A 26,120-nucleotide genomic window follows, 5' to 3' on the forward strand; every position below is an offset into this window, starting at 1 on the left:
AGGTGGCATAGGAAGGACCCATTTGCATGACAATAATTGAGCCAAGAATAGAAAGCTAGAGGGATGCAAGGGTGAGGCTGGCAGCTGAGCCGGGCTAAACCTCACAAATCAGACTACCCAGCTCTGCTCTGCAGGGGAGGCGGGGGCTCAGCCCTGTGCCAGGTTTTGGGGGTTGGGAGGAGTAGGGAGAAGGACAGGGCCCAGGGAATTGTGGGAATGCTGGCCAGGTTGGACTTTGCTTTACTCCTCCTCCTTCAGGCTGGAGCCCATCTCCGCTTGCCTTCTCCTTTGTATGTGGTCTCTGAAGCTGTAGGGCTAACTCAGTGGGCAGGATGGCTGCTCAGAAAGATCTCTATGACGCCATTGTGATCGGGGCAGGCATCCAGGGCTGCTTCACTGCGTACCACCTGGCCAAACACAGGAAGAGAGAGGGTCCTCCTGCTGGAGCAGGTACCGTGTCCCCTCTGCACTCCTGACCTCAGGGACTGTCCCTTTCTCCTCCCCCAAGAGGGTTTTCTGTGGGGTGAAGGCCAAAGGGCCTGATCTTCACAAATTCTATGCAATTTGTAGCTTAGCTGCCTGGTGTGTTTCATGACAATGCAAAGAAAGTTCCACCCTCCCTAAGACCCGCTTAGGGTTTCTAGGCACATTTCCTCCTTTTGCTGCCTCCCAGATCCTGCTCTTGACCAAGAAGCGCCCCAGACCCCATTTTCTTCTTTCTTCCCACCCAGTCTCTTCTGTGTCAAAATGGTCGCCCTGGCCCAGGAAAGTAATCAGTTCTGCTTTGGGTAACCTTAAATAGAGATAACTTGCCTAGAGGCAAAGGCTGATTTGTCAGTCTAGGAGGTAAGGTTCTTCCCTGCATATTTCTGGCCTCTCACCCTGGAACCCAGCAGAGGCTTCTGTTTTTTCTGCCACCTCTGGATAATAGCAGCCTCCTTGTTTGATACACAAGAAATAAGACTTAGGTATTTTTTTTTCCTTATAGAAAAGTGACCCCATGAAGTGCAGTCTACTGGCCACTGTACATATGGCTGGGCCCTGTATATCCGCAGCCTTCCCGGGGCAGGCGCACCCAGCCCACCTTCCAAAGGTTTCTACCCCCCCATTCTGCCTAAATCTATCCAGGCTGGTTTTGGTTTATTCTTCTTGGTAATGAGCTGGATTGGTTAGAAACCTTTTTCATTTCTCTATCAGTTTTCTCAAAGCCTGAGGGATTCCTGGTCCAACCTTTCAGGAAACACTCCATCTTTTGCTAAATCTCAACATGGTTCTCTTGTCCTGAGCAATCTGAAGCTACAGAGAAAGAGTCAGCATCAGTTTTCTTGTGCATAAAAATGAGGAGCCTAGACTAGAATGATCTCAAAGGTTCTTTCTGCTTCTCCATGAGTCTAAGTGGGGCAAGGTTGCAGCAGGATGACTGAAGACTAACTCACAGAGGGACTTCGGGATGTGAATGATGTTAGCAAAAAGGATGCCTGAGTTAGAGCTACTGAAGAAATTCTATCCTGAAGCCAAGTCAGTAACTTGGCCACAAAGGGAGACTGTACGGAAATATTTGAAGAATAAATGTTCCTTGTTGACAGCACATGATGAGCGGGCTCCGAAAGGGGAGGGGTGACAGCTGCAGTTGTCTCTTGTCCTCCTTCTCCAGTTCTTCCTCCCGCACTCCCGAGGAAGTTCCCATGGGCAGAGCCGGATAATCCGAAGGGCGTACCCTGAAGACTTCTACACCCAGATGATGGCTGAGTGTTACCAGATATGGGCCCAGCTGGAGCATGAGGCGGGAACCCAATTATACAGGTTGGGTTGGTGGGGGAGAATTCCTTGAATCATGGGGCTCAGCACCTGGGGGTGCTTTTACTATGCAAGAGGGCGGTGCCAGGAATACTTGACATGCAACGGAGAGACACGGGGTCTCCGGAAGTGCCAGACACGTGGAAGCATTCTGCTTGCTGTCATCATGGTCACCCGACAGGTCCAGCTGGCTCTTGCCAGTCTCTGAGTTCCAGGGCTGGGGTTAGACCATGTGTCCAAGGCTTGCAGAGGTTGTTTGGGGAAAACTGCTGGAAAGACACTGGGCAGATGCTCAGAGCTGGAGTTTCTATCTACATCTCCGTGGAACCGTCAGAGACCCTCTCAGGGCAGGGATTGAAATAGAGGAGAAGGCTTCTGTTTGATTCTTTGTATTCCTACTAGTACCACAAACTTTCACGCTGGGTCCTCTCCCCCAGAACAACCCTTATAAATCCATTTCATTCTCTGAATACCTCCTCCCATAGGAGCAAATGCGGATGCTCCTCAGGCTGCATTGCTGACCAGGGAGTGAGCCTGCAGCTATTTCTCTGTTGTCTGCATGGCCTTCTCTGACCCTTAAGACCCCCCCTCACTGACCTTTCAAATATTCATGAGGAAGAAGGCAGACAACCCAGGAGGCAAAGAGAACTTTTACCAACCATGCTACCACCCCTCCCGCCTTCTCTGTGGCTCTTAACTGAACTTCCTACAAAACCACTGCTCTACCCTACAGGGTGGCAGTTATTTTAATGGCCAGGAACCAAGAGGTTACTGTTCTGTTGCAAAAACACCATTAACTTAAGAACAAAGTGAAATCCATTATGCAAATACAGCTAGGGCAGCTAATTACAGATTTATTCCAGAGGCAGCTAATACACCCAGCACCCAAATAAAGGAGCACGTCTTGCTGAGGCGTGGCCTGGCAAAGGGACCTCTCTCTGTCAGCCATCTGTGAATACTGCTAAGTATCTTGTGTTAAAAGAACTGCTGAGGCCTTAGAGGGCACAGTTCCTCCCAGCAGACAAGGAGGCAACCAAAAGATGTTTGGAAAGTGTCTGGAATCTTTCAGAGGGGAGACAATTCTGGAGGCAGACAGGCTTGAATTTGACTTTGGGCTCTACCTCTTACCAGCTGTGTGACCTTGGAAAAGTTTCTGTACCTCTCTGCGCCTCATTTGTCTCACAGGGCTTTGTGAGGATTAAACGAGACTCTTGCGAAATACTTGGCGCTATGCCTAGCACTTTTGAATAAACGGCAGTTTCTTCCACTTATTCTGGGTCAGCTGTATCCTATCTCCATTGAGCAAGGGGGGAAGAAAGGCAGGAGGAGACAGATGGGATGCAGCAACCATGGACATCGAGGGGAAGGGCTGCTGGAGACAGGGAAAGGGACCCTTGGATAGGAGAATCTCATAATCTCACAATCCTTCTCTTTGGCAGGAGGACAGGAATTTGGAAGGGCTTTGGACCCAGGCAGGCCTGGCTCTAGATATCATCTTGCTCTGACATATTTAGCTGTGTGGTTTGGAGCAAGCTGTCTAACCTCTGTGAGACTCAGTTGTCTCATCTGTAAAGTGGGGGTAATAATATCTATTTCCTGTGTCTGTTGTGAGGATAAAGTTTGTAAAGGGCTTGCAATAGTACCTGACAAATCATCATCACCATTATCATTATCACTGCGTGTTTTAGTGCTTAGAATGAGAAACTAAGGCTGTTCTAAAAGTACTTGATCCATGTTAACTCATTTAATTCTCCCCACAAACTCATGAGAGGGTTGCTACTGAGTAGTCAGGGTCTTAACCTGTAGTGCAAGTCACAGAATTACTCAACTTTCAGTCTAGAACAGGGTTTGGCAAACTTTTTCTGTGAATGGCCACATAGTTTTACAGGCTTTGCAGGCCATATGGTCTCTATTGCTACGATTCAACTCTGCCAGCAACTCAACTGTGCCATTGTGAAAGCCCCCACAAATAATATGTAAACAAATGGGCATGGCTGGTAAAACTTCATTTATGGACACAAATTTCAGATAATTTTCATGTCATGAAATATTCTTTGGGACTTCCCTGGTGGTCCAGTGGTTAAGAATCTGCCTTCCAATGCAGGGGACGTGGGTTCGATCCCTGGTCAGGGAACTAAGATCCCACTTGCTGCGGGGCAACTAAGCCCACATGCCACAACTAGAGAGCCCATTTGCCGCAGCTACAGAGCCCACATGCTCTGGAGCCTGCATGCCACAACTAGAGAGAAGCCCGTGCGCCACAATGAAAGATCCCATGTGCCACAACTAAGTCCTGATGCAGCCAAAAATAAACAAACAAATAAACAAATAAATATTAAAAAAAGAAATATTCTTCTTTTGCTTTTTATCAACCATTTAAAAGTGTAAAAACCATCTTGGCTTGTGGGACAGACAAAAACAGGTGATTTGGCCCCTGGGTCATCGCTTGCTGGCTCCTGATTTAGGAAATACCACAAACTGGTTACCTTGTCCATCCCCTGTCTCCAAACAAGTCCATGCCTAAATCATCCCAGGTCAGAAGGCTGCGAACATACATTTAAAGACTGGGACATATCATAGCTCCTCTTAAAAGACTATCCCTGTGCTTCACAGCCCCAATTATGGAAAATGAAGAATAAAGTGAATGTTCTTTGAAAAATCTTTGAAGTTCTATATAGTGCTAGGCATTATTATTATTGTTCTTGTTGTTATTAGCAAGTCCTTTCTTATGGGCAACCTAATTTACTCAAGCACACTAATTTATTTGGTTCTTTTACTTAGTAGAGACACAGAACAGATACTTCCTATTCCAATTCCTTTAGCTTTTGTTCCTAATTCTGATTTTCTAAATGATTCATCAGCTGTGTGATTCTTATTCTCCTAGGTTCTTCTGGAAGAACCAGCACAATATCATAATTGAACTGATAGATATGAACATATTTACTTAATGATATTTGATGATGATTTAAAAAAAAAAACCTTCAAGAGTTGATAAGGTGGTTGTCCAATTCTCTTCATTCTGTTCTGCTGCTTCCTGTGACAGTGGCATACTAAATATGGGTGGCTCAGGATATTTGCATATATTCTGGGAACAGACGATGACACATGTGTCAGATCACAAGGTCTGAATCTTTTGTGATGTGTACAGCCAGGATGCTGATACCAAGAGCAAATCCCAGCTCTGTGGCCCATCTCTTTCCTGCCCCACCTTCTCCCTTTGAGTCCTACTATCTAGCTCCTGACCCGGGCTGCCCCTGCTTAGCTGACAATATCAGACAAGATCACAGCCGTAGGCAGTACAGCTGCTGCCAGAACCTGGTGGCCCCCTGCGCAGCTGCTGCTTCCTGTGTCTGCGAAGTGTCTGGCTTGTCAGCCACATCCCCTCCCTGGAGCAGTCTTTGTTAACCAATTCCACCTCGGCCCACTGAGCAGAAGATGAGATGCCAAGAGCTCCTCCAAAACCAACAAAGACAGCAGCCATTACCAAGTCCCTGTTGGAGTCCCTTCCCCAAGGTGACTCTCAGAGCTGGCTTTCCTGGCACTTTTAACCCAGAGCGGGGAAAGCTGGAGCTTGGGATGGGAGATGGCAGATGCAGGGAGAGCTGTCTGCCCCTCCCAACTCCTCCCCACTCCATCCTGCCTCTTGTCCTGCTATAGTAACTGGTGGAAATCCCTCATCACCAACTCCCTACATCATGTCTGAGGCTTTAGTTGGGCCATAGAGAAGTCAACAAGGCCCTTGGGAGGAATCTTCGATTATCTCTTCCTAGGGCTGGATCCAGCTAGGGTTGGGAGGAAGGCACAGTTAGTACCAAATGCTCTGATGGTGTTCTGGGACTTGGGAGCTGCATTCTTTCCAGGGATCCCCAGCATCCCAGCTTCACTACACGGTGCCGTCTTTCTAGACCAGCCCTGACCGCTCATTTCCTGGTCATTTTTTTTTTTTCCTGCAATGCCCTTGTCCCTTCTCACCCTCCTCGTCCCCAAACTTCGTAGCCTCGATTTGAGCAGAAAAAGAGGAAAGGGAGGCCCAGAGCATAAGGGTGAGAAATTGATGCAGAATGAGCAGACTGTTTATTGGGATCTAGGAAAAGCCATTAAGAAAATAAGTACTTAAATGATTTTCAATCTGTGCATGGAAGTCATCTATCTTCATACTGGGGGAAAAAGGCCCGTTCTCCCATCCCAGTTTTGATTGACTGCTTTCCAATTCTCTAAGCATCTCTCACAGGAGCCTCTCACCTATTTCCCATAATGACAGGCCTTTGCATTTCCAGGCAGAGTTTTACATTTATTTCCGATTTGCTCATAATGGTCAAAAGTCTCTCTCCAATCCAAGGCATTTCTCTGGCAGTGCATGGTTTCCCTCAGGCCAAATAGCTCAGCTGTGATCCACGGAAAATGAGTATTTCCCAAACACACCTCTGGACTAGGGGAGGGTCCAGCATCACAAATTCAGATGGAAAATTTCCCACTGTTAGATCAATATCTGGGCTGAGAAATAAATGCCACAGGGGCAGAGAGCTGGAGCAAAATGATTACAATTGGCACAATTACATTCACCAGCAGAATCAGCTTTCTGATTACTCCTAGGGATAGGGAGCTCCCGCTTCATCCACTGCAGGACGGCTTGGGAATTAGAACATCACTCAGCATTTCATAATTCAACAGATTTGCCCATTGCTTTGGCGTGAGTTCATTTCCTCCATATAGTACATTCCTGAAAGAGGAGTTCTTATTTCAAGGAAAGAAGGAAGGACGGAAGGGAAGAAGGGAGAAAGGAAGGGAAGGAAGGGAAAGTAACTAAATCTCAGAGTATGTGAGAGACCAAGGCTAGTATATTGCAGGCAGAGGTTAGAATATGCTGCTCTGGAATTTCCGGGCCAGGGATCTGACATTGTGACTGCTAAGGTGAGGTCTTTCCCAGAATTCTACACAGCTACAACCTCATCAGGTACAAAGGGCTCAAGAACGTACGCTTGGGTGACTTAATTATCCTGTTGACCAAGGAGTTTACTAGGCAAGTTTTCATTAACTGAGAACCAATCTGAAGTTCTTTTGGGGCCACAGGAAAAAGACGGTCTGCTGGCTGGTGGGGATTTCTACAGCATCTTTCCCCTGCTGAGCTCACTGCTTTCTCACCAGTGGTGAATGCTGGGTAGGCGGGGGCCACGGCAAATGGATTGGGCATGCTGCGTGGCTCTGTGTACCGACACTGGCCCCAGGGCCCGCTGTGTCCCTACCCCCTCCCAATCTCCTCTTTAATCCCCCCAACCAGATAATGTGGGATTTGGAAGCATGTAATATCCATGAGACTCCATTATAGGCTATTACGAGCTTTATATACAGTACCTGGGGGATGTGTCAGGCTGATGCTTGTCACTGTGGCTGCTGAAACCGAGAGGGACTACAGGAATGGTCCCAAGGGCCAAAGTGACCCTTCTATTGTTTTGATCAGTTCCCCCAAAAAGGGAGCTCTGATCTCTTGTGACAGAGAGATGGAAAGCGTTAAAGAGAAACAGCTCTCATTCTCTTATGGAGGAAGAAACACAGAGGGAAGTATAGGGAGAAACAAGATCACTGAATCACTGAATTAATTGCTGGAGTCCTAAGAGGCCATCTCACCTACTGGGGTTTCTGCATGAGGGCACTATTGGCATTTGGGTGGGATCTTCCTGAGCATTTCAGGTTTAGCATCCCTGGCCCCTGCCCACCAAATGTGAGTGGCAACCCCCAGGCATTGTGACGAGCAAAAAAATGATCCATGCCATTTCCACAACTCCCCTGGTGTGGAACCACCAATAGTCCAACAGTCATGCGTTACAGAGGAGGAATCTGGGGTTGGATCAGGGAGCAATCAGACCAAGGTCACAGAGGGGATGCTGGGACTGGAACCAGGGCCAGAGCTCCCAACTTAGGACCCTTTCCACAAAACAGGCAGCCTCTGAGAAGGAACTGAGAGACAGATGCACAAGAAGAGACAAAACATTATATGACAAGAAAAGGGAACAGGGGAAAGAAACAGCAGGGTGTTGGGGAGGGGAAAGGGGATAAAGAATTGAGTTCAAAACAGTGGGTGGGGTCAGGGGACTGGAGGAAAGGGAAGAAATCTTATCAAGTTCATTGAACATTTACCACTTTCTAGGTGTGGAGATAAAAGAGGACTTAGGATCTCTGACCTCAAGGGCAGGATGGATCCTGATGAGGGAAGATGGAGGGATAAGCAAACCAATAGTGAGAGCTAAGGGCAGACTTGGGGATGGGCTAGCAACCAGCGCAACAATACTGGACTGTTACAACAGAATTGAGATGTCTTTGCCTGTTTTTTGAATGTGAGGCCAGGACTCCCCTTGATGCCTGGTCTGGGCCCCTTGCTGAAAAATGACAGAGAAGGCCCAGGGCCCGGACGCAGACTCTCACTCAGGTGTCTTTTTTTTTTTTTTTTATAGGCAGACTGGACTACTGCTGCTGGGAATGAAGGAGAATGCAGAATTAAAGATAATCCAGGCTACTCTGTCTAGGCAGGGAGTGGAACACCAGTGTCTTCCATCTAAGGAACTGAAGCAACGTTTCCCCAATATTCGGTTGGCCAGGGGAGAAGTGGGGCTCTTGGACAAGTCTGGAGGAGTTCTCTATGCTGACAAGGCGCTCAGAGCCCTTCAGGTGATATTGTGCAGCATTAGGGGCACTGCAGCTCCTGCTCTGGGCATCCTGGGTCCCCATCAGCCATCCCTTGACCCCCAGTTGAATGACAGCCTTTGCCCTGCCAGCTTTAGTCTTGACTTTTTTGGACTGGGCAGTTTTATATACCCTGCTAGGCCTCGACAATATGGGAGAGGAGGTCTAGATTCTGCCCTCTCTTTTCTGCACTCCATGAAGGATTCTTTGTCCACCAGGGTGAACCACATACATAACTGATTTGCCCTTTCCTGCTCCTGCCCTTTCAGGATGCAATTCGACAGCTAGGAGGCATAGTGCATGATGGAGAGAAGGTGATAGAGATAAAACCAGGGCTACTGGTCATGGTGAAAACCACTTCCAGGAGCTACCAAGCCAAGAGCTTGATCATCACAGCAGGTCCTTGGACCAACCGGCTCCTCCGTCCCCTGGGCATTGAGCTGCCTCTCCAGGTAAGGGGAGCTGGAAGCCTGAGAGTTGGTGCTTAAGAAAAGAAGCCTTGGACCCAGATGGACTTGGGTCTTCCATCTGCCACTTGCTAGTGGATGACTTTGGGCAAATTCATTCACCTTCACCTCACTTAGCCTCAATTTTATAACCTGTAAAATGGGGACTAGGGCTGTTGGAGAATTAAAAAAAAAATATATATATATATATAACCTTGGGAGATGGCCTGGCCTATAGTAAGCACTCAATAAACATGAGGTATTATTAACTCCTGGAGAGAGAGAGAAGTAGGCTGGATGCAGTTTTGGGAGAAGATTAAGAATAGGGGAAGAGACAGATTCAGCAATTTTTATGCTTCATAACATAATGTAACATGTAAATGACATGAGAATTGAGTGAAACAAAGATGGGTGAGTTAATCAGGGCATCTGGGCTTATATTAAAGGGCTGCGGGACCCCAGAAATGCTTTCCCCCTTCATTTCCCACTTCTTCTTCCTGCTCCAAGACCCTGCGGATCAACGTGTGTTACTGGCGAGAGAAGGTTCCCGGAAGCTATGGTGTGTCCCAGGCCTTTCCATGCTTCCTGGGCTTCAGCCTGGCTCCTTACCACATCTATGGATTGCCCTCCGGAGAGTACCCAGGGATGATGAAGGTGAGCGGAGAGGCCAAGAGAAGGCTAGTAGGGGCCCAGGCAGATTTGGGGCAGCTATTCTAACTTTCCTCTCACCAGACTCCCTCGGATCCCAGTGGGCAGGAGCAGGAACGGACTTCACTATTCACTATGCGCAACACAAGACCCCTGGCTGTCCTGGAGCCCTTCCTTTGCAAACATAGGGTTGGCGGGGGAATGGACAGCTAGGCAAACTCATGTGGCAACAAACAGCATCTGTCAGGACTGGGGAAGGCTGGGATGATGGATGGGGTGCATTCTGTGTACAACCTGCCCCCTGGGTTGGGGGTGGTGTGCAGGAGGCCGGCCATCCCAGCTCACACTGCTCTGATTGGGAGCCAGGTCTGCTATCACCACGGCAACAACGCAGATCCTGAGGAGCGGGACTGCCCTGCAGCTTTCTCAGACATCCAAGACGTCCACATCCTGAGCTGCTTTGTCAGAGATCACTTACCTAACTTAGAGCCTGAGCCTGCTGTTATGGAGCACTGCATGTACACGGTAAGGGTGTGGGCAACTGGGCCAGGCTCTCTCGCAGCCCTGGAGAACAGGGGAATGAGACAAACTGGCCTTGTGCTGCTCAGGCTGGACTCTACCTGACCCCTGACACAGTATGTGACTTGAAACAAATGAGCTCATTTCTGCAGGTCAGTTCACCTCCACCAGAGAGGGCCCACTAGAGGTTATTCGTATTCTTTTTCATTAGGAAACTAGGCATACGTCTGGCAGTCCTTCACTATGTTTCCCAGAAGAGCTCTAAAAGAGTTTTTGGCAAGATGTTCTAGTTGAGCAGGCCTTAGGGACAAAGAGAAGAGACAGATGTCACCAGGGCCTGAGGCATCTTCGCTAAAGTTAGTTTACACGCGTTAACTGAGCACCTGCTGTGTTCATAGCCCTACATGAGAAGAGACAGACGGACAAATGAGAAAGACTGGCGTACCCTAGGGCATTGGCATGCAGAAAGCATTCCTGTGCCCCATTCCTATTCTTTCTGGAAAGAAATCCAGCTGAGTCTCCTCCCTTCTGAGCCTGCAGTTCTTCTTCCTCCCTCTATCCTCAAAGGACACAGGTGTGATTGTTTCTTTCTAGAACACCCCTGATGAGCACTTCATTCTTGATCGACACCCAAAGTACGACAACATTGTCATTGGTGCTGGATTCTCTGGTGAGCCTGAGCGAGGGAAGACGGGGTGCCTTAAAGATGACCTACCTAGGGCTTCCCTGGTGGCGCAGTGGTTGAGAGTCCGCCTGCTGATGCAGGGGACACGGGTTCGTGCCCCGGTCCGGGAAGATGCCACATGCTGCGGAGCGGCTGGGCCCGTGAGCCATGGCCACTGAGCCTGCGCGTCCGGAGCCTGTGCTCCGCAACGGGAGAGGCCACAACAGTGAGAGACCCGCGTACCGCAAAAAAAAAAAAAAAGATGACCTACCTCAGTGCCAGGCAAAATGGTGTTTTTCATGCTTTTAGTTGAACAGAGAGGGGCCAAAGCATAGACCTTGAGTGTATAAGGGGGTTGAGAGGGGCTATCAGAGAAGAAAGGGTTCTCATGGTGGGAGGCAACTTCCAGCTTTGGGATGCGACCAATGGGGAGGTTAGCTCTATCTGGGGACTGTGTAGGGGACGTCCAGGGAGTCCAGTACCTGTCTCTGAGGATGCCTGACCACCTGTTCTCCTTCCCCTAGGGCATGGGTTTAAGCTGTCCCCTGTTGTGGGGAAGATCCTGTATGAATTACGCATGAAATTAATGCCATCCTATGACTTGACACCTTTTCGAATCAGCCGCTTCCCCTGCCTGGGCAAAGCCCGCATCTGACTGGCCAGCTGCTTCCCTTCTGTGCACAGGAGCTGGGAAGAAAGCCCTCTTCTGGGAAAGACTTCTCAGAGGAAGGAAGTGTCTGGGAGATGTTATCCTTTTTTCTTGCCCCTCTTCAGTTCCCCATAAACACCAGCTGATTGAATTTATCTTCTTTCCCTAGCCAGCTCCCCAATCCCACACTTTTTTTGCTTCAGAAGTTCAATCAGATATTCTATAATCACAGAGTAGCAAGGACCTTGAAGCTGGATGTCTCAATAAGGAGGGGGCATAAGGACTGGCTCAGGAGACCAAAGCAGTTGTTAAAATTCTCTTCACGGGGGGCATTTGATGAATTTGGGATAGATTTGACCAAAGCTGCCTGGGGCCCTTGGCATTCCTGTAGACCACTAAGGCCCTTGGCATTCCTGTTCATAAAACTAGAGCCACCCTCTATCACAAACTCCTGTAAAATTTGGCTCATCTTGAGTGCACAGTAAATGTTTGTTGCAAAAAATGTGTTGAACAAACAGATAAGTAAATGACTGCACTGCATGAAAGCCTGTGGTGGGCTTTATTTTCCATGTGACCTTATTTCTTATAGACTTTAACTGTCTAAATTAGCACCACAGAATCCATTACCCCAGGACTCCGTGGGGTCTTTATCCCCTCAATGCACCGCACCCTCTTTCTCTGGATTCTTTGTTTGGTTCTCATCCTCTCTCTGGCTCTATAAAGATGCTCAGCTCCCCAGTCTCTCATTAAGGTGTATTGTCAGGTCTTTATGAAGATGGAGCTGTTCTACCAGAAAGGAAGAGAGAGACACACTCGCTTAGAAACCCTGTTCAATGTTTGAATGTTAAATGTGCCATTTTATTATCATTAGGATTGCTCCCACTTAATGAAACGGCATTAACACCCAGTCAGCTGGCCTCCTTGCACTAATTGCTTTGGAAGGAAACAGGCTCATAACTGCCCCAGGGTGGGTGGAGGGGTGAGAGGTGTAAACAGAGATTCAAGCAAGGCTGAGTGCACTCAGATGAAACCCAAGCAGGAACATTTCTAGACAGGGCCAGTTTGACCCAAAAGAACAGGAGTTAAAGCGCTCTGGAGAGAAAAAAACTGGGACTGGGTGGGGTGGAAATGTTCGAAGGAATCGCTGAGAGGGGAAGAGTGGGAAATGGAAATAGGAGTAAAAATATTCCCAAAGGAAATAACAACACAGAGGAAATTACTCTTCAATTGCCTTATAGGCCTAGGCACATGGATTAGTACTGATTTCTCCTGGGAATTATAAAAGCCAGCCAATCCTGTCAACCCCATGCCAAGTCTGCTTTTTGGGTGCTCTCACTTAGTTCCCCGAACCACAGCCTCTGTAAAGTGGGAATAATCATATCTGTAAGATGGGAATAATACTATTGATACATTCCATGGATCAACCTTGAAGATCTAACGCTAAATAAAATAATCCAGACATAAAAGGACAAGTATTGTATGATTCCACTTGTGTGAGCTACCTAGAGTAGTTAAATTCATAGAAACAGAAAGTAGAATGGTGGTTGCCAGGGGCTGGAGGGAGGGGGGAATAAGAAGTTATTGTTTAATGGGCACAGAGTTTCAGTTTGGGAAGATAAAAAAGCTCTGGAGATGGATGGTGGTGATGGCTGCACAACACTGTGAATGTACTTAAATGCCACTCAACTGTACACCTAAAACGGTTAAGATGGTACATTGTAAGTTATGTATATTTTACCGCAATAAAGAAAAAGGGAATAATAATACTGACCAACTCTACAGGAGTGTGTGAGGATCCAATAAGATCATTCATTCATTCATTCATTCAACACACAAATATTTGTTGAGTTCTGCTGTGTGCCAGGTACTGTGCTAGGCATGGTGGATGTATCTGAACAAAACAGAAATCTCTACTCTTGTGGTGTTTACAGTTCAGTGAGGAGAGGACATGTAAGTAATACGTATAAATAAATTGTGTTGTACATTAGAGGGTGACAAGTGCGTTGGGGAAAAAACAGCAGAATGGGGAAGAGAGAGAATGCTGGGAGAGGGGCTGCCCTTTTCAATGGTGGTCAGGGTAGGACTCATTGAGGAGGAGGCATCTGAGCAGACTTGGAGGAGAGGGAGTGCACCATGCAGATACCTGGAGGTCTGTAAGAGAACGTGGTAAATTGTAAAGCAAGGTATTGTGTTATTACTGAGAGAGAGGAAAATGCGGTACAGAGAGGGATCAGTGTAAGTTCCTGCCAGCTCCCAAGCCGGCAAAGTCGGGGAGGAAGGATGTTGGGAACCTCTCTCTCCCTCTCGTTCCATGGCTGCCCGCAGCTCCCTCTTCTTCTGCTTCTCTCAGTGCCACCCTCCTCCCCCAGCCAGCTGCAGCTCCCCTTCCAAAATATCCAGTCTTATTCAGCTTGCCGGTGACAGCTAAAGGAGGGGACAAGTGTCTAGAGGAGGCTGAGAAAGGACAAGTGGGGGATGCTGACAAGCCCTGCCTGGGCTGGCAAAGTCTCTTTAGAAGTGAGCCAGTGTGTCCTAGAAACAGAGTGCAGGCAGGGGCAGGGGCAGGGGCGTGTGGGAGGGATGAGGTCAGGGAAGAGTGGAGAGAAACAGGAATTGGATAAGAAGAGACTGGCAATGTGCAGGCCAAGAAGGCAGGTGAGGACCTGCAGGGATGCTGCACACAACCCAAGTGGGAGGAACTGAGCATTTCTTACTGAGGGCGGGATGGGGTCATAGAGCGAAAGAAGGGATGTAGGCAATAGAGTCTGCGGATATGGAGACGAGGACTAGACATTGTAGATGGGCTCGGAGGACAACCTGAGGGTTTTGGTAACTGAAGGATTTGCCAAGCAGACCCACCAGCGTTATCTCCCTGCCTACCTTCTGCTTGAGCGTGGCCAGGCACCAACTTTCAGGCCGACCCTACCTATCTTCAAGATGGAAGAAAATCAAAATAAATCGGGCAGGCAATAAGAGACCTCTGGAAGGGCAACTGGGGTCCTCACAGGCTGCAGGGGAGAGATAAGGGCAGCGAAGAGAAAGAGGCCAGCATGGTTGCCAACCAGACTAAGGAAAACAGAGGCAGGCTCAAAATAGATTGGGGTTGGGGGAGGGAGGAGAGGCAGCCCAGAAAAGAAGGGAAAGCAGAGGCAATCGATGCCATTGCGACTCTGACCCAATTCTTCATTTCTCAGCCTCACCATCTGAAAAATCAGGGGGTGATGGGGAAAAAGGGGAAGACTGAGGAGAGTCAGGGGAAAGTAATTGGAGTCCTAAGGCCTAGGCAATTGTGGGGTACAAATCAGTAATCCCAATGTGAAAAAGAGAAGGTATATGGTGTAGTCAGTACGAGTTAAACACTAACCAGAGTTCGGTATCCCAGGACAGGTTTAAGAGTTTAAGGAGTGTGATTGTAACTTGGAATGAGGTTCACCTGTCTAGCAAGGTAAGTGGCAGCAAGAGGATGAGTTAATCTGGGGGCACTAGGCTGGAGTGACTTGATGCTTGCATTTAACTTCTCAAAAGAGTGTTTAAAGAGAATCTGGTTATTGGATATTCTATTTCAGTGGTGGGCTTCCCATGCAGCAAGAGGGATTTAGGTTAGAACTCGGGAAATCCATCCCACTAAGTAGATTTGTGAGATATTAAAACATGTATATAGCACTGCTTAGGGTATTCTTTCCTTGGAAATCTTTAAAAACGAGAAGCCCACCTATTTGAGTCTATATAGTCTTGCCCGAAGGCCAGGACCTCCCAACAAATCTCTGAAAGACTTCTGGCTAGAGAGGAGGTAGGGTCTGAGATGAGATTCTGGGCAGGGAGAATGAAGGTAAGCACCTGGGGGGAGAGGTGAGGCATAAGGCAGGCTGGATCTGTCAGGCAGGAAGAAGCAGCAGGGACAAGGGGCAGGATTCTAACAAGCAGGACCCAGTGGCATTTACATAACTTTGAATAATGAATAAGCCCAGCTCTGGGGCTCCCAGTCAGCATGCTCATCTGCATGTTTATTAGGCTTTATAAGTGATCCAGCTCCCTACCCTTTCCCCCCAGCCCCTGCCCAGCCTGCCCCAAGCATCAGGGTAGTTGATTGCTCATTATTTTAGACTAGATTTGTTTCACCAACATTCAGTGAGGCATGGAGTGGGGGACACAGGAGGGAGGAATAAATCCAAAAGGCAGGTGGAGTGGAGGGGTAGGGGAACGAACAGAAGCAGCAGGCACAGGAAGGCAGGCAGACGGCTGCGAGCTGGGAACGTGGGCATAATTCTCTGAAATGCTCCTGGGGCCAGCATCTTCAGGAGAGAAAGGTTTCTTAGATTCCCCAAAATGTGCTGGGTTCAAGTCCCACTCAATCCCCTGTTTCCCTTACATCTGTTGCCAAGCCCCCAGCAGGCTTCTCTCTCAGCTCCAGTGCAGTGCTGAGCCACTTGAGCAGCCAGATGAAAACTGCCCCCAGGGAAGTTCTCACTTTTTCCTGAGGCAGGAATTTTGCTATTTTCATGAAAAAAAAAAAAAAAACTACTATGCTTTGCAAGGCCAGAACAGGCACCAGGCATGTATTAGGGGAGAAAGTGATAGGAACAGGCCTACATGGTATGTGAATTTGTAGAGAAGGGAATGCTTGTGTCCCTAGAGAGTTTCAGCCCACCTGGAGAGAGAAGCCTGGAAAAGATGGGCAGCCCTCGGCTCCTCCAGGTAGGCATATTAGGGCCAACTGCTCTGGTCTACTGGCAGGAGGCAGGAGAAGTAGTTAATAGCCTGGATGAGGAGTTGGCAGGAAACTGGTAGGGGGAAAGGTGGAGCACTTCTCAACCCTGGCTGCACGTTAAAACCATCAAGAGAGCTTTAAAAAATATGATGCTCGGGCCCCACCCAAGGCCAATTAAACCAGAATCCCCGAGGGAGAAGGCCTTGGGCACAGTAGTATTTCTTAAAAAGCTCCTCAATGATAGGACTTCCTTGGCGGTCCAGTCCTTCTACAGCAGGGGACATGGGTTCGATCCCTAGTTGGGGAACTAAGGTCCCGCATGCCGCGCTGAGTGGCCTCCAAAAAAACCTCCTCAGTGTTGTTTGGATGCTGATTTGAACAAACTAACTTTAAAATATATATATATATATATATATATATATATATATAAAACTTATTACATTATTAATATTTAAAATCAGGAAAATTTAAACACTGGATATTTGGTACTAAGGAGTTATTGATAATTTTTTTTAGGTGTCATAAGAGTATTGTGATTACATTTTAAGGAGTCATTTTCTTTTCTTTGAGGGGTAGATACTAAACAAATATCTTCATTGTAACAAAGTGATATCATATCTGGGGTCTCCTTCAAAATAATCCAAGGGAATGCGGAAGTGGGCCAGGTTCAAATGAAGCAAGATTCACTCTGTGTTGAAAATTGTTGAAGCTGTTTGGTGGATAAGGCTCATTATACTATGATTTTTACTCTTTGTATACACAACAAAACAAAAACAGTTCCTTGAGTGTTTCTAATATACAGCAAGGTGAGAACCTCAGAGCCAGGCACTCAGCCGGAAATGGGCCACCATGGCACCTCTGTGGGCACAACTGACTTTAAGGAGACCAGGTTTGTGGGACCCTAAACGATAGGTGAGAGCCCTGTCCTCCAACACCCTAGGCTTCAGGCAGAGTCACAGGGACCACTTGTGAGGAACCAGAGCTGACAGTCAGAGATGCACTGGGGGTGTCCAAAGAGCCCTTCAGGCTTCCTCCCCCACCCCAGCACAGCCTCTGGGGACTCAGGCTCTATGCATCAGGCCAGGAGGCTGGACCAAGGGAAGCCGCCTGCCTGAGGCACCCAGAGCAAGCAATCAGCCTGTCTCTTCTCTCTCGGTCCCTGCCCTCTCTCGATTGACTCCACAGGAGCCAGGCCCCTATCTCAGCCGGCAACACCCCTCCCCACTCCCCCCTTAGAGCCGTCACCACTGCTTCCCAGCGCTGTCACCCTCCCGACAGGCTCATCTGCCTCTGTCAGGGGACATTAGCCCAGCAGACTTCATCAAGGACGTGAGGGGAGGCTGAACACCAGTCCACAGAAGTACGGGCACCCCGGCAGCCACCCCCAGCGGCTGCCGGCAGAGCTGTCTGAGCTGCTGAGAGATTCGCGGGTAGCTTGATCTCATTTGCATATCACTTCTTTAACGAACACATTCACAAGAATCCCAAATTCTCAGTTTTCTACTCTCACCGACAGATTGGATCTCCTCACACTTGTCCCTGACACGGATCAACCATTCCCACGTTCTCCACATGCTCTTGAGAAATAACTTCCCGCCCTGCCGAGGCGCAAGGTATTCCCTCCCCCACCCCGCCCCGCCCCTCCGAACTCAGCCCCGCCCCCACCCCACCTCCACCGGAGCACTTGGGGCTCTCTTTCTCTTCTCCGCTCCATTACCTTCCCCTGATGGCCTCTAGGGGCTGGGCAGGGGAGAGAGTTGGAGGGGGTCTATTTAAGAGATTTTTGGAATCTGTGCCTGCGCATCACCCGCTGCCATGAGTTATTTCAGCGCCGATGTTTGTCTCGAGCTGATTATTCCAACCCGAGAACAGGTGGAGCAGCCTGCGGTGGCTTATTCGTCAGCCAAGGCCATCTGTTCCCAACAAGCTGAGATTTGTAGCTGATTTCTACTGGGGAGCAAGGAGTGGGGGCGGGGAGGGAGATGAAGATCACCTCCAGGCCCCAGGAGACTTACTCCTCCCAGACCTTATGCGAGGTCTGAATCCCTAGTCCTCCCCTTCTGAAACCAATACCTTCTCATTTTCTCAGAGAACTCACCGGTCAGTTGACTCTCTGAAACAGCGAAAATACTTTTTCCTTAAGGGGCTAAACCTTCTTAGATGGAGTCAGGTATGAGAAGCAGGAATCCATTAGCCAGGCACAGTCTGGCCATTGAGTCATGTCCACACTTACAGATCTTAAAAAAAAAAAAAAAAAGTATAGAACCATAACACAAATATCCTAAATGACCTTCTTGACTCTCGGCTTCTCCTCACCCCACTCCATCACCGGTCCCTTCATCAACACGAGTCTCCTTGCCTAAACCTGTCACCTGCAGGGCTCCAGGCTGCATGGGAGGCCATGTCTGGATGCTCTTATCTCCCCCTCCCCCACTGCTCCTCTCCCCTAAATACCCTGTTCAAGTTCCACCCTCCAATCTGTTCCTCTTCCAGCTTCCATTCTCAGCCATGCCAAGAGACGCCTGCTGCTTTTAAGAACGGCTTTCCCTGAGCAAGGGATCTAAGCAGTTTCTAAGCAGCTTTGCCACATGGTTTACCCCCTGCCCAGGGCTACTATTTCTATATATGCAATGCCGGGAAAGACGCTACTCTTATAGTCACACTAATATGACAATTTGGGGCCTTCTTTGGTGTTTGACACAGATACACATCTGTACTGACTTAAAAGAAAAATTGTATGAAATCTTTATTACAAGCACAGATACTTCATCTATAATCCCACATCCCCAAACAAAGCTATTTCTATTTTTCAGAAGTCTCTTCTAACGTTTATCTATTTATCTACTTTCCCATGTACTTTTGTCATGTGTACATGTTCCCTTAAGAACCCATTCAAAGAGCTTAAGACTGCCTCACTTTCGAGTTGGTTCTCTAGGCTTATTTTGCCAGTGCCTGGGAGCGGAAGCTCCTTTTCTACTCTTAAATCCTGTCCAGTGGCTCAGTATGTGGTTCACTGGAAAGACCAGCCCCCACAGATGAGCTCCTGGACACTCAAAAGCAGGCCATGGGCCTGTGCTTCTAGTGCAGAACCTTCCAGGGCAGTGCCACTCACTAGGGTCAATCTCCCTTGCTCTCCAGAGGACACTATTCCCGTGGGGGCCAGAAGCAGCCCTTAAGCAAGGGTGCCAACCTGTAACTGACGCCAGTCCCCAGGATTAAATATGAGCCATGAGGGCTATTTCATCATGTACAGTTTTATATTTGCCTCATCATCAGTTGTTGACCTGTCTTTCATTTCTGAAGCTATTGGCTGTATTCCCGTACCAGGATTTTTTTTTTTTTCTTAATTCTCCACTTTCAAATTCCCTAGTGTCCTCTCTTCCGCAAATCCTTTTGCTTCTTTTTCTAATCTAGTCAGATCATAGATGTGGCACAAAACATATAAAAATTTATTAAAATGTGGAAACTCTTTGACTCTTAAACCACCTCAAATATAATTCGCCTGGATGGTGTCAAAACTTAATATCCTTTTTGAGGTTTTTTTTTTTTTTTTTGCCAAACTGTCATAGCTGACTTTTGATATCTAAAGCAAATTCTATCCACGCATTTAAGTATTCCGCTGGGAGATTTATGTCACTGACTTCAATTGCAAAGCACACATCCTTTTTGGAATCTCCCTCATGTATATGACCCATCACTGGGGCTGACACTACAGAAGACTCAGTTCTCTGTAAAATTCCTTCTGAATAAATCTAGCATCCTTGTTAACTTCAAAATGGCTACTGCTCTGGAAATCACTCCTCCCAGATCAAATCCCAGAGAATGGTCTGGATTGTTCCATTGTACTGTAATGAAATTAGATTGAGGTGAATAGAGCTTAAAATATGCATTCCAGGCCATGTGGAACTGTTATTCATATTGTTGGCACCGTTGTTGAAACACAAATGTGATCATGTATGGGGGGTGCTCTGAGAACTGTTAAGGAGCAACACAAATGTGAGGTTGACATTTCCCCCCCAAATTGTCAAGAAGTGCTTCCTTCCTAAGGGAAGGCCTTGGTGAATACCAGGCACACAGTGATTTGAGATGAGGATCATGACAGCAATTCTTGGCCTTCTCGCCTCCCTCTTCACACTCTGACAAGGCCAGAGTAGCTCAAAGACGCCTGGCCAGTTGCTGGAACCAAGCTGAGGACCCTGCTAGGCCGGATGTCACCTCTCTGAGCCTGTTTCCTCACGGGGACAATGACACTTCACAGAGTTGTGATAAAGGTTAAATGAGGGGCTTCCCTGGTGGCGCAGTGGTTGAGAGTCTGCCTGACGATGCAGGGGACACGGGTTCGTGCCCCGGTCCGGGAAGATCCCACACGCCTCGGAGCAGCTGGGCCCGCGAGCCATGGCCACTGAGCCTGCGCGTCTGGAGCCTGTGCTCCGTGGCGGGAGAGGCCACAGCGGTGAGAGGCCCGCGTACCGCAAAAAAAAAAAAAAGAAAAGAAAAAAAGGTTAAATGAGATGTAGGCAAAGTGTATAAGCACTGGGGACATAGTAGGTGCTCACCATGGTTATACTGATTTTGTCCTCCTCATCCTCTGGGTCACTACTGACAAGCCGGGCAGGACCCTCAGCCCCAGTTGCCACACAGCTTCAGCTCCTGCTGAGGACTTCCAGCAGCCCTTAAAAGGGCGGGGAACAGTATCGTCGGGTTGCTGCGCGAGGAGACCTGTCCTTATGCTTCTGGAATCCTTCAAGGGCAACGCCGACAGTCGGTCCTGTCACAGGCTCAAGGACCGTTAAGGGGCATGGCTTCCGGGAAGAGCGCGGGGGCGGGTGGGGGACGGGGCGGGGAACCTCCAGGCGGAGGCGGAGCCAGAGCTTCCGTGCTCCGGAGGCCGAGGTCACGCAAATGAGATATGAATATGCTAATATGCCCGGGTTCCCAGTGAACCGGAGGGCGCTTGCCTGGACCGGTAGAACCAGCCAGGAAAGAGGAAAGGAAATGAAGAGGACGCGGAGGCGCATGGGGCTGCTGGACGGAACCAAGCCCAGACAGCCCTCGCGCTGGGAGAAGACGTCTGTCTTCTTCCGGCCCCACTAGCGCCACCCATCGGTCCCTCCAGCTCCTCACCAAGGGTGATAAAAAGGTGGGGGTGAGAGGTTCTGTTGGCAGCATTGAGGGGCTCTGTCCGAACCTAGGATCCAAGAGATTCTTGCCAGCAATTCCACCTTGTTTTACAGATGGGGAAACTGAGGCCCAAGAGGTCAAGGCTCTTCTCCAAGATCTCAGTGCCAGCGGCAGAAGCGCTCAGTTTAGCAGGTTTTATTCGTCTGGTTTTGTTTTGCTTCCACTAGGGTCGGGGGACACCACTCCGTAGGTGAAAGAAGCAGCAGCCCCAAACGTGGCAGAAGTTGGTACATTACCAAGCATGTCCTGGACGGCCCACCAGGCTGGAGGATTTAGAAAAGAAGAAAAGAAGACTTCCTGGGGAAAGATGGGGGTGGCAGCCAGTAGCAGTAGCAGGCAAGTACAAGTGATCATAGACTGGTCTGGAATACGTTGCTATGTAAAAAGTGTCGCAGCTTCCCTGAGAACCAGCTCAGAGGAAATGAAAGGGGAACAGAAAGGATTAGGGTTAGATTTAAGGCAGCACTTTCTCCCAGGGGTGATAATGGGGCCCTTTCTTCAATGACCAAGGAAGGCTGTGGACTCACCCTGTCCCTCCCACTTCTGAGGCCTTTGGGAATCCATCTCCCTCCAGTCCCACACGGGCCTGCTTGGAGGACAGGAGTGAATGATTGACTTTGAAAAGTCCCCGTCACTCAGGTAGGAGATCCTTCGCCTGGATGGGTCTCCTGGGCTCTTTGCTGAGGGTGAGGACAGCAGACGCGCTGGCTCCAGGGCCCCGGGTGGGGACAAGCAGCAGTCATGGCATCTCTTGCAACACACTCCCTGCCAAATGGATTCAAATTGGCTTGGATATGAACATATGATTGAAGGAGAGGCGCGATTCATTTATCAGGAGAGATTAAAGAGCAGCATCTGCGCAGCCTAGCTGGGGGACAATTAAGGAGCAAATCGCTAAGTGTCTGTGCCACCAGGCATGGGGGTGGGGCATGGGGGAAGGACAACTGGGATCATCTGCCAAGAGGACACAGGACAAGAGGTAGTTCAGGAGTCACCATGTGCTGCAGTCGTCTCTGGGCACAGACTGGGCACCTTGGGGAGCCTCACAGGGTCCCCCCCCCAACGCCTCTTATCCAGGATTCAGGGCAATCCTGAGGGTCTGAGATTAGAGAGGAAAATCTAGCGAGGCGGCCTTGAGCCTGGCACAGGGACAGATTTGCTGCCTGTTTTGTGGGAATCACTTACATTTTAGGGACCAGAGCGACCATGAGTGCACAGGTGAGGGCAGGAGCTTACAGAGCTCTGAAGGCATACCCCAAACGAAGATGGGCTCTGATGGCCTTGCAGGTCCCTGGACTTCCCTGAGGAGTTTGTGCAGAGGGAATTGCCTTCCTCCCAGCCTGGAGCCCAGAATGCTGGCCGAAGGCCTTTGCTGAAGCTTAGAGAAGTGTTGGTCATGTGAGGTGGTGTCCAGCTTCCCCAGACAGCCTGTGGAGTTCCCTGCCACCACCTCTATTTCCCAGCCCCAGGGCCTTTGCTCAAGTTCTTCTTTCTTCCCAGCACACCTATCCCAGCAATATCTACCTGTGGAAGTGCTATCCTTTCTTCAAGCCCCAGCTCAAAATACCAGCTCCTTTTAGAAGCCTTCCCAGTCCCTCCCCACCCTCTCTCAGTGAGAGTGTCTCCCCTCATAACTTGCCCAAAGCAACTTCTTTGTCCTTTTATGTCTCATGTAATTATTTCCAAAGGGACCTGCCCTAGCCCTAACACACGAGCCCCTGGAGGACAAACACTATGATGTACTCCTTTCTACTCACCCAAAGCTTGCACATATTAGGAGGCTAGACACACATATTTTTTTGTGTTTAACTCCTCCACTAGAATATCCGCTTCTTGAAGGAAGGGACCTCACCCATCCCCAGCACTTAGAACAGTGCCTAGACCATAGCGGCAGTTATGAAATATTTGACTGTTGAGTGAATGAGCAGATGAATAATACATATTTTCTGACTTGAACAAAGCCCTCCGCCCCAGGGAAGGCTATTAGAGGTTGATGCTGGGACTTTCTATCAATGATTAACCAAAGGCCTGAGTCAGTGTGGGTGAGCAGAGTTGGGATCTTGTCTGTAGGTAGCAGGGACTTTTGTCACACTAGCTCCTGGGAGGAAAAAAGTGCACCGAGCTATCTGAAAGCAGGAGTAAAAGATGTGAGTGACAGAACTGAACATGAGGAACCAGCAGTTAAAAAAAAAAAGTGGCTTCACTTTTACTACCTTCTCTATTCCACCTTGGGGGCAGTTTCTTTTGTTCAAGATGCAGCCACTTCACACTTCTCTCCCATTCATTTTGGGGATGACATTTCCCCCCCCCTTTCCCTTTCTTGCCCCTTTCTGGGTGGGTGACATCACCAGAGCATCAGCATCAGGCCTGTCTGATACCCTTTCTTGCCTACCTGTCCAAACCAGAGGAGCCTGATCGACCAGCTGTAAATACTTCATGCACGCAGGGATTATAACTGGTCACATTACAGAAGGTAGAGGAGGAGGACGGAGTCATTTGTTTCTTGCCCACTGCCTCTCAGCTGTCAGTGAGGGAACCACGTGTGGCCTGGGGCATGAAGGCAGAGACTGAGCAGGGTGGAGAAGCCAGCACGCCCAGCCTATTCAAGTTGCCCTGTGGCCAATGGGGTGGGAGGCCAGAGAGAGTTCTGCCAAGTGTTGATTAGAAAGTCATCTTTGGGATGACTAAACTTAAAAAAAAAAAAAAAAAAAAAAAAGAGAGAGAGAGAGAGAGAAGATAGGATCTCTGTAATTGGCAAGATTTAATCATCAGAGGGACCTCAACATTCCCAAGTGGAGGCCAGGGTAGGCCAAGGCCTGGACGGCTCTGCCAACCTGAATTACAATCCACGGGCTCTTAAAATAAAAGGTGGGGTTTGTGTCTTCCTTGACCAATCCTCTCATCCACTGCCTCCGCCTGCTCCAGATGACCTGCCAAGCTCTCTGAGCAGCACTGGTCTGATGTGGGAGCAGGTCAGGGATGAGGGTGATTCCCCCAGGTCCCCACCAGAGTCCTCACTCTGCTCCCCTGTGACCACCCCTGGACTCTACCTGAGCCTGAAGGAACAGGCAGGAAAATTGGCAGAGCCAGGAGAAAAAGGACATTTATTTCCATACATCAGGTAAGCAGGGGAAGAGAGCACAGCCCAACGAGTACAAACCAATTGCAGGGGAGAAGGGGAGACAGCAGATGGGAGCGGCACCAGGCACTGCCCTCGGGCCCCCGTCTGGTGGTGTTGGTGGGATGATCTTTAGGGTGGGAGCTGGGACTGTCAGTCTGCATGTTGTCATGTCTGGTTTAAGTGTGTGTGGGCAGGGCGACTGGAAGAAGAAAAATGACTCAGGCTCAGGACACAGGGTGAGGACTTGCATCTAATACACATCAGTACCGACCAAAGCTTCCATCTTCAGTTTTTCTGATCACAAGCCCTCAACCCAAGGCCTTCCCTCTCAAGCTGAGCTTGTGATCCAGGCAACTTGGACAGAGCGGGAGGGAGGCAGTGCTTGGATAAGCCCTGAATTGGCATTAGGTGGAATGGGTTTACTCTTCAATGGGTCATTGCACTTAACACACTGATGAGACAAAGAAGGGTAGGGGCTGGAAGTTCTGGCTGGTACAGATGCACCCCCGTCTGTGTAGGCCTGCTCAGCTCGAACCCAGAAGCACCTGAGAGCCCCTCCCCACACGGACTCTTAAGAACCTGGGCCCAGCTCTGCTCACGGGTCTCTCCAGCTGCACAAAGAAAGGACTGCTCTCTGAAGAGTAAAGATGAAGCTGAGGTTCCCCTAGTCATCCCCGGTGCAGGGAGGCGGGCCGGCTGCCACCACAGCCCCCCCCCCCCTCTCAGGGATGCAGCTGTGATGGAGAGGTTGGGTATTTAAATTAAAAAGTAATAAGACAGCAGGCACTGAGAAGAGAAAGCCCTCCCCCAAGTCATGGGGAAGGAGTTGCCGTTCCCACCCCAAACTCCTCCCCATGGACCCAGCGACCCGAGAATGTCCCAGTAGGCAATCTGTCCACCGTCCCTGAGCGGGGGGAGGGGGCTGAGATGGAGGTCAACTTGCTGCCTCTATGCAGTGCCAAGCCACCTGCCATCCACGGTGGCCCAAGGCAGGAGCAGAAAGTTCTCTTTTCAGAACTGCTCTTCCCTCCACCTCTTCCACGTGGAAACGTCAGATACCCACAGCCTGGGAAGCCCCCTGACGGAAGAGGGTCGGGTGTTTCCCATGCAGATCAGCAGTCAGGTGGGGGAGACCTGTGCCCCGCCATTTCCCGGGAGAGGCGCCGTGGCAGCATAGGCCGTGGGTGGGAGGGGTGCACACCACTCCCCTGGGCTATGCGTTGGTCTCTGTCTGCTTGGCCTCTGTGTCGCTGTCACTCAGATAGTTGTGGGAGTATCGGGGCCTGGAGGTGCTGTCGAGAGGGTCGTGCTCGTCATCTGACCGGTCAGGGGCAAGGGACTTCCAGTAGCTGGTGGGGCTGCAGGGAGAGAGGAATGAGGTCACAGAGGAAGGACGCTCTTTACCTTCAGCACCAAAGCCTTTGGTCCTGGGGAGGCCCCCCAAACCCTGTCGCAGCATTCCCCCAAAGTCACAAATTGAGAAGGAGAAGACTTCCCTAGCTTCCCCAGAAGATACTCAGAGTAAAAGAGAAAGGAGCACATCGTTTTGACTCTGAAACCTTTTACAACTCCGAGGAAAGCAATGCTGAAGAGCAGTGGGTCTCGAACTTGAATGTGCGTTAAGAATTGGCTGCTAGATCCCCGGGTTCTTCCCCTGAGAAGTTTGGATTTGCTAGCTCTTGGGTGGAACCCAGGAATTCTGCATTTTC

The 26,120-nt window shown here is 49.3% G+C and overlaps 2 protein-coding genes across 13 annotated transcripts in view; one reads left to right on the forward strand and one right to left on the reverse strand.

Moving 5' to 3' along the window:
- Positions 1–332: 332 nt before the first annotated feature.
- Positions 333–11,705, forward strand: PIPOX (pipecolic acid and sarcosine oxidase; the record flags this gene model as incomplete). Its single annotated transcript, XM_081219139.1, is given in 9 exon segments — positions 333–425; positions 427–450; positions 1,655–1,803; positions 8,247–8,460; positions 8,745–8,927; positions 9,429–9,575; positions 9,936–10,094; positions 10,683–10,758; positions 11,277–11,705. Coding segments are annotated over 9 exon segments (1,176 nt in total). The 3' UTR covers positions 11,408–11,705.
- A 12,327-nt stretch (positions 11,706–24,032) lies between these two features.
- MYO18A (myosin XVIIIA) overlaps positions 24,033–26,120 on the reverse strand; it is a 96,644-nt gene continuing 94,556 nt past the window's right edge. For 6 of the 12 annotated variants that reach the window (XM_081220026.1, XM_081220025.1, XM_081220024.1 and 3 more), the window contains one exon: positions 24,034–25,769. In XM_081220026.1, the coding sequence (XP_081076152.1) occupies positions 25,625–25,769 (145 nt within the window). In that variant the 3' untranslated portion in view covers positions 24,034–25,624. Of the gene's footprint in view, positions 25,770–26,120 lie in introns of all 12 variants that reach the window. The other 6 variants (XM_081220021.1, XM_081220018.1, XM_081220029.1 and 3 more) reach the window with 4 other exon arrangements.

Source organism: Mesoplodon bidens, assembly GCF_964165515.1.
Source record: "Mesoplodon bidens genome assembly, chromosome: 19".
Lineage (NCBI taxonomy): Eukaryota > Metazoa > Chordata > Mammalia > Artiodactyla > Ziphiidae > Mesoplodon > Mesoplodon bidens.